The 8,261-nt window shown below is 33.7% G+C and overlaps 2 protein-coding genes across 5 annotated transcripts; both read left to right on the top strand.

Annotated features, from left to right (window-relative positions):
• The first annotated feature begins 220 nt into the window (after positions 1–220).
• On the top strand, positions 221–4,013 carry LOC120166114 (acetyl-CoA acetyltransferase, cytosolic 1). 3 transcript variants are annotated; one of them, XM_039175476.1, is made up of 14 exons: positions 247–265; positions 873–937; positions 1,302–1,400; positions 1,506–1,679; positions 1,775–1,880; positions 1,956–2,094; positions 2,184–2,261; positions 2,339–2,404; positions 2,531–2,616; positions 2,926–3,025; positions 3,151–3,261; positions 3,348–3,389; positions 3,532–3,753; positions 3,825–4,013. In XM_039175476.1, the coding sequence occupies exons 2-13, from the start codon at positions 892–894 to the stop codon at positions 3,706–3,708; spliced, it is 1,224 nt and encodes a 407-aa protein (XP_039031407.1). In that variant the 5' UTR covers positions 247–265; positions 873–891; the 3' UTR covers positions 3,709–3,753; positions 3,825–4,013. The 3 variants fall into 3 exon arrangements, with proteins under 3 accessions (XP_039031406.1, XP_039031405.1, XP_039031407.1); XM_039175475.1 differs by having other exon boundaries at positions 221–265; positions 1,775–2,094; positions 3,532–3,725; XM_039175474.1 differs by having other exon boundaries at positions 221–265; positions 1,775–2,094.
• Positions 4,014–5,367: 1,354 nt separating this feature from the next.
• Positions 5,368–7,911, top strand: LOC120166116 (protein NOI4-like). 2 transcript variants are annotated; one of them, XM_039175478.1, is made up of 3 exons: positions 5,368–5,476; positions 6,470–6,649; positions 7,638–7,911. In XM_039175478.1, exons 1-3 carry the CDS (start codon positions 5,471–5,473, stop codon positions 7,677–7,679), a joined length of 228 nt encoding a protein of 75 aa, XP_039031409.1. In that variant the 5' UTR covers positions 5,368–5,470; the 3' UTR covers positions 7,680–7,911. The 2 variants fall into 2 exon arrangements, with proteins under 2 accessions (XP_039031409.1, XP_039031408.1); XM_039175477.1 differs by having other exon boundaries at positions 7,635–7,911.
• Positions 7,912–8,261: the final 350 nt, after the last annotated feature.

The following is an 8,261-nucleotide window of genomic DNA, read 5'->3' as shown; positions in this document are numbered from 1 at the left end:
TCGTTAATTTTTCATAAAAGAGTTGCACAAAATATTTTGACTCAACGAGTATGACAAAAGGAAAATAAATAAATTTGTGCGTACGGGGGACATGAGAGTGAAATTATTAGTATTTCATAAGGATTGATTTGTAAATAAGCGCTCGTCCGTGAGGCACGTCTCGACAGTCCTGCTTATCTTTGTATAAATACATTAACCAAAACTCTTTCAGTTGCATCATCTCCCTCATTTCTGCTTCAGTTATTTTCAACGAACCCATCAACAGGTATGTCTAATTTCTCCCAATAGCTTTGATCATCTCTTGGCCGCTCGTGAAGCCTTTCATTTTGATTTTCGCTTTTCTTCTCCTCATATTGATCTTTGTAGTTTTTAATCGAATTCATATTCAAATCAGATCTGTTTAGCGGTACACAGCGTCTTTTTCTTGTGATTATAAGTTTTTCCACTCGATTGGTACTGTGGAATTTTCTCTATATTTTCATTAAAATAATTGTGTATTTTGTTAATAAAAGAGATTGATTTCGTAGTAACAAAAAAAATCCCCTTCAAGTTACAACATTTGGATTAGCCATAACTCAGATTAGTTTTGGATTCGATTATATTTAGCTTAAAATATTGACTAAAATACATATTCTTTTAGCTCAACTTTTTTGGGTTGTTAAAACAAAAACTAACGTTCTTTTTTCATGTTAGTGCAAAGTTATAGCCCATGCTTTTGATGTGAAGTTTAAGAATAACCAAAAAAAAAAAAGAAGCAAAACTTTCATTACACTAATTGTTCTTGACTCTTGGAAATTTTTAATACCCTTTATAATAATCAGAATTAAGATTATTATCAAGCAGTAGCTTATGGTAACTTGTACTCGCTGCAGATCTATTTTAGATTCACCTATGGCTCAAACAGCAGCAGCATCTTCAGATTCTATAAAGCCAAGAGGTATGGAATTTTCTCTCTGTTGATGCATCTAGAAAGATTTGCATGTTTGATAACTTCTATGATTGGTTTATTCACTTATTGTAAAAATTCCGTGATAGGGTTTATACCTTGATATGAATTAATTTAGCTAAATATGTTATAGTAATAGTTGAAAAACGATTTCCTTATTTATGGGTGGATACATGTGTGCATATTTTATCATCTTGCCCGGGTAACAATCCTTTGGTATAGATGCTTTAGCTTATAAAATGAAGAAAAAAAAGAGTAATTGAGATCATTTGAGGATAATTTAGTTGTTTTATTTCGTATAAGATGAATGAAACTTGCTTATGTTTTTATCAATGTTTGTTGTATATTTGTACAGATGTTTGTGTTGTTGGTGTTGCACGTACTCCAATGGGTGGATTTCTTGGGTCTCTGTCATCTTTACCTGCCACCAAGCTTGGCTCAATAGCCATAGAAGGTTTGATTGGAAAAACCTTGGTTCACTTGTCGGATAATTATGTTTGTTTCATTATTTTAGGATGCTCACCCATTTTACTTAATTTCTATATATGTCAAATTGCAGCTGCTCTTAAAAGGGCAAATGTTGATGCGTCACTTGTGCAAGAAGTTTTCTTTGGCAATGTACTCAGTGCAAATCTGGGTCAGGCTCCTGCTAGACAGGCTGCACTAGGTGCAGGAATACCAAACTCAGTTATATGTACCTCCGTTAACAAAGTTTGTGCATCTGGGATGAAAGGTCTGCACATTACAATTTAAGTGTTATTTTGAAAAACTAAAAGAGGGTATTCCCTAAATGCAGTATACTTTTCCTTTTTGTTTGGGGCTTTGCAGCAACAATGCTTGCAGCACAGAGTATTCAGCTGGGCATCAATGATGTTGTTGTGGCTGGTGGCATGGAGAGCATGTCTAATGCACCTAAATATTTGGCAGAAGCAAGGTTAATACCATTCTCCTGTTCACGGTTCCCTTGTTGTGTTCAATTTATGATTTCTGATCAAGTATTAGCATGCAGGAAAGGATCTCGGTTTGGGCATGATACTCTTGTAGATGGAATGATGAAAGATGGACTATGGGATGTGTATAATGATTGTGGCATGGGCAGCTGTGCTGAATTATGTGCTGAGAAACATGTTATTTCAAGAGAGGAGCAGGTACTGTGGTCTCTTCAAGGGTCTCTGGAAGAAATGGACTTTCTTTTCCTGGGTAGAATTTTGGACTAATATCTTCATGATTTTTGCAGGATAATTTTTCTGTTCAGAGCTTTGAGCGTGGTATTGCTGCTCAACAGGGTGGAGCCTTTACATGGGAAATTATTCCGGTTAGACATATGCTTAATTATAAGTGTGAATCGTCATGTATAAGCTATTGTATATAACCAAATTTAGTACCACACAGGTTGAAGTTCCCGGGGGAAGGGGAAAGCCATCCATCATAGTTGACAAGGATGAAGGCTTAGGAAAGGTACATAATTTAGAGCCATCTATCACTTTTCACAATTTGATGCTTCCTGTTCTTTCCATTTCTTTAAATTGCCTAAATAAATTAAATAGATGTTATACCACTTGATTAATATTACTTTCATTTCAGTTTGATGCTGCAAAATTGAGGAAGCTGCGGCCAAGCTTCAAGGATAATGGAGGCACTGTTACTGCTGGCAATGCCTCCAGTATAAGGTCCTTTACTTGACATCTCTATTCACTTTATGCTTAGACCTGACTTCCATTTATATAAAACCATAGTCAGATTGGAAATGTTCAAGTAAAAGGCTCACCTCTTTTGAATGAACAATTTGGTTTTCCTATATTGATAGCTTATTTTCCACTTCGATAAATCCATTATCATAGGCCTCTTCGTGAGAGTTTTGCAATCAGGCAATTGCCTGTTTGGTCAAAATTAAGAAACATTTTCCTATTTGACCTCATAAGTCTTTTACGGAAATGATCTGGAATTTGTAATTAAATGGAAGTTGGTCTTATGGGCAGTGATGGTGCTGCTGCTTTAATCCTTGTCAGTGGAGAAACAGCACTTAAGCTAGGACTGCAGGTGATTGCAAAGATTTCAGGATACGCAGATGCTGCTCAGGTACTTTTCAAAACCATGTATAAATTTGAAGAAACATTTTAAAGAACTGCCAAACCGAAATATTGAGCTTTACTTTTGATGTTAATCGTCATACAACCTGTTACTTATGTGAGAAAGATTTCCAGTCTCCAGAGTTTTTCACAACAGCTCCATCCCTTGCAATACCCAAAGCCATTTCTAATGCTGGCTTGGATGCTTCTCAAATTGACTACTATGAAATCAACGAAGCCTTCGCTGTAAGATAACGGTTCTTTTTTTTCTAAATATATTATTACCTTTTGTTAAAGTTGAAAGTTTTGCAATAATGCCCCATTCTCTGCAGGTTGTGGCTCTTGCAAACCAGAAACTGCTTGACCTTAATCCAGTGAGTTCTCAATCTCTCAAAAGCACCTGCCTACTTATTTTCAAGTTTAAACATAAAAGTGAGATAAATAATGTATCAGGAAGAAAGTTACTAGTTCATTCTTCTTTATCTCACGTTCTTTTCCCTCCTTAAATGGTTGTAGGAGAAGATTAATGTGAACGGTGGAGCTGTATCCTTAGGACATCCTTTGGGTTGCAGTGGAGCCCGTATCTTGGTCACACTTTTGGGGGTTTTGAAGCAGAGAAACGGGAAATACGGAGTTGGTGGTGTTTGCAACGGAGGTGGAGGTGCATCTGCACTTGTTGTAGAGCTCCTGTAAGCAGTTTTTATGTTTAGGTAAGTCTCATGCGTACTGAAATAATCAGTAAACACAAATTCCCAATCCGCATAACTATCTCATCCGAAGACGTGATCGTGAGCTCTCGTTGTTTTCAGGTTCAATATTGTATGATGTTGCAACCGTCTTTTCAAGTATTCAGAGGATAAATTCATGCTGCCAAACACAGTTTGATGTTGTGCAATTTTTATTTCATTCTCAAATAAGTTGTAGTGTAGTGAATGAATGGAATGTTTAATTAGGTTTGAGAAGAAATATATGTTCAATGTTGCTTTTGGTTTTCCTTGCAAAACCATGACTGAATTCGGTTCTTTTCTGATATGGGGAATAGCATGTGGAAGAAGGAAAATCTTATGCCACATATATGGATGCTCTCAGCTTTAATTAACATTGTTATTTAAGGATTCAATTCATGGTATCAGGCAAAATTTTAGATCATCTCTTCTCCAATGCCAAATTGGCAACGGTATTTGTTCTAGCGCATGCATCCAATGTTAGTATATTCAATTTCCACATAGATTTTTCTTTTGGCTTACTATAAAAAGAAGTGTCTAAATTATACTCAAAATTAACTTTTGGTACTTAAAAAATTTTTCGCTAAAAATAAGTGCCTAAAGTTTTTTCCGTAACACTTTTAGGTGTTTACCGTTAAAAAAAATTCGTTGACATGTGTCACGTCCAGATTTAAAAAATAAAACGTGACATGTGTCATTTAACGGTTATTTTAAAAGTAGGCGTCTAAAAATATAACGGAGAAAACTTTAACCACCTATTTAAATCAGGAAAATAATCACGAGAAAAAAACATGATTGGAAAAATAACATCAAGATTTATGAAGAACGTGAAGATTTTATATTCATTGTTAATTATTTGATAAAAAATATTTTTTTAAATAATATAATTTTGATAAGCGTCAAATAAAAAAAATTAACGGTTATTACAATGTTAAGTTAATCAATAATATTTTTTAATTAATAAAGAGTATAAATTAGTCATTTATTTTTTATATTAAACTTTTAAAAAAATGATAATTTATATATTTAATATCTAAATTATTATTTTCGTTCTATTTTAGTTATTAAACTTTATTTTTTTAAAAGAATACTTAATATTTAGTTTATGTTTCATTTTGGAATCCATCGTTAAAAACATAATAGTAATATTGATGTGTCCTCATAATATAATATCAAGTCATCATTAAAAAAAATTAAGAAAAAATATCACTTCAATAGTTCTATTATATTTTTAATGACAAGTATCATATTGAAGTATAAACTAAATAATTAGTTTATTTTAAAAAGGAATTAAGTACTAAGATATAATAAAAATAATAATTTAGATACTAAATGTGTACTTTATCTTTTAAAAAATAACTATATTATGTATCGACCATTTTTGTAAAGTTAAATACATTTAAGGGTTATTTGATAAAATATAATTATTAAGCGTTGAATGAATCAAAATCTTTGTATGAATTAATTCTAAATATGATATACTGTTTGATAATAATTTTAAATATATTTATAAATATTTTTATTTTTATCTTTATAATAATTTATTATATTATAAGGTATCTGTACTAATCAAACGGTCCCTTAGCCGATATTCCTCTCTCTCTCTCTCCCCCCCCCCCCCCCCGGTTGGAAGGAAAGAGAAAAACCAATTATCAACAAGGAGTAGAGAAGAGAGCAGAGGGCTGCCCAAATCCCATAACAGGGCGATTTTCATTCCTTTACCAAAAATCATGGCGGTAATTTCCCTTCTATCATCCTTCATTTATATCTCATTCTTTTTTTCTTACGATCGATCCATTTTTTTTCATATCGTTCGTTTTAATTTTATATCCTCTTGTTTTTATTATCTTCTGTTGAAGTTGCTTCCTCTTCCTCAATGTTGTTAGTTAATAGTTATCTTTTATTTTATTTTTTCAGAATGAATTTGTTGACCTTTGTATTATGTTCTTCGTTTTTCTTAATTTGATTGCGTTAAAGAATTCGATCATACAAAAATTTATTTATTGTTGTTTTTGTTGTTATTATTTCCTTTCTCAGATTTTATTTTTACGATTATGCTTCAAGTTTAACTATAAATTTCTTTTGGAAAAAAGGTTTAGAGGCGTTTCATCGTTAGCTCTTATATATTAATATCTATAATATATAATATAAGACACATGAATTCATTTCCCATTTATCAATTTTTGACATTTGAAGGAATTCGATGGATAGTTTTATCAAAATAATAATAATAATAATAATTCAAATACAGTTATTATTAGATTGAAAATTAATCCTATTAGTGCCTTCATGACTATTTGGTGTTGCTGAATTTTGTTTTTTATGCTATCGTTTGGTCGTACTGAATAAAATTTTAATGTTAAGCAATGATTATTTGTGCTATGTTGTTTTGACGTTTGGTTTTAGAAATATGCTGCATGTTCATACAGTGTCCGTGCTTTCAATTTTATCCTATCCTTGCTCTAAATCATGTGCATTCAACATTTTTTAACTACCTCATTGCTTAAAAGTAATCAGTATGGTTATGCGGAATTTTATGTGTATTTCTAATCTATACATGTCATCTTCATGAATCAGCTGTCTTTTATTATGTTACTTTTCTTGAATGGTCAAATATCATGATTTGAGTTCTGGAATTTAAGTAGGCTGAATCGTTTCATGAATGTATTCATTTGTGGCAAGTTTCTTTGAGACGATGGATCCATTGAATGAGCTGTTATGGTGTACAGGATAAAGGTCGACCATTGCCTAAGTTCGGTGAATGGGATGTCAATGATCCAGCATCAGCCGAGGGGTTTACAGTTATCTTCAACAAGGCTCGGGATGAGAAAAAGACAGGTGGGAAGGTTGAGTCTCTAGGGACTAATGATCCCGCATGCAAGCAAGATGCTGCTTCTGGAAAGCCGCAAGTGAGTAGTAATCCTGCTTATGCCTAATTCTTATTGCAGTTAAGTAAAGATCCCTCTAGTTCTCCTTTTTTGAGCACTTTGTTCACCCTTAGAACCACACGGTTTAAATTTTAATGTCTTGAAACATCGCTTCTCTCGCTCATAAAAGAGATATATTTAACTTTTATTTGTTTTTAGTGCTATGTCCAATTGTCCATGCCTACTAGACACTTCCTTTTCTGATTTATCAAACAGAGAAGGGCCCTACCAGGATGGATTTCTAATAGTACTATCGCCCCCTCTTTGCATGCCGTGACTGCTCCGTTTACTTGATTTAGTCGGTTCTGATCATTGTGATCAAACATAGTAAAAAAAAGCTCACTTGTTTGGATCATTGCTTTTGGTTAACTCATCCTGCATTGATGCTACTTTCCATGCCGTGACTGCTCCGTTTACTTGATTTAGTCGGTTCTGATCATTGTGATCAAACATAGTAAAAAAAAGCTCACTTGTATGGATCGTTGCTTTGGTTAACTCATCCTGCATCGATGCTACTTTCCATGCCGTGACTGCTCCGTTTACTTGATTTAGTCGGTTCTGATCATTGTGATCAAACATAGTAAAAAAATCTCACTTGTTTGGATCATTGCTTTTGGTTAACTCATCCTGCATTGATGCTACTTTCTGTTTCTTTTGAATACAATCATGCGATATTGCTGTCCCTTTTCCTTCCTTATATTAAATCTGATGTTTTGGATCTCATGGAATGAAAAGAAAATTAAGATCTTGATGAATAATATATCATTGATTCTTATTTGACTGCAATTCGATTTCTTTTCGAAGCATACAGCTTGTTAGTGCAATGCAATTATGCAATGTCCTGGCAACTTCTTTTTTTCGGTCGTGGGGACCTTTTGATCAAGGGCATGTTGTTTTGCTTTCAAATTCAGCTGTGTGGGTATTGTTGTTTCATGTTTTTATCGATTTCAAAATATTCACATTACAGCAGAAAAAATGGTTTTGCTGTGTACGAGCTACTCATGCAGATTAAGTAGATAGCTCCGCCAAGAGAGATCATTAAAATATCTACACCAAGTCCTTGCCCCTTCCGAAGTAATCCAGAAGACCGGAGCGGCATCGTAAGCTATGATAGGTCCTGCTGGAACCGGTTTCGCTTGCTTGTTGGAGCTTTGGCGATGGAAAAACAATGTTTCCAAGTTTATGTGAGCTTGTTACCACTGCAGTTTTGATGCCTGCTTTATTAAAATACTTGATTTGATGCCCGGCTTATTCCCGTGATTTAAATTGAATTGTTATCATATTAAATATTTATATAACACGTGATCCCTTACACTAATGTGAAACTCACTCCCATGAATTTTGAAGTTTTATACAGTTGATATTTAACACTAATATAATAAATATGCTCCTACAAATCAAACGTGTTTCACATTATCACTGCTATGGCATCTCAATCAAACGGTTGTGACAACACCACCCCCATTATCGCCGACGTGATGTCCGAGATATACAAGACGTGGCATTGTAATTGAGACAAGCTCCTTCGAGACCAAAGACAACGGAATTTTTAAAGGAGAGAGACCGAAAATCGGTACAAAGAAAAATGGGTGAA

The sequence above is a fragment of the Hibiscus syriacus genome, unplaced genomic scaffold (assembly GCF_006381635.1).
Source record: "Hibiscus syriacus cultivar Baekdansim isolate YM2019G1 unplaced genomic scaffold, ASM638163v2 tig00111621_pilon, whole genome shotgun sequence".
In the NCBI taxonomy this organism is placed as follows: domain Eukaryota; kingdom Viridiplantae; phylum Streptophyta; class Magnoliopsida; order Malvales; family Malvaceae; genus Hibiscus; species Hibiscus syriacus.
The sequence above is the reverse complement of the archived record's forward strand: the minus strand, read 5'-3'. Positions and strand labels throughout refer to the sequence as shown.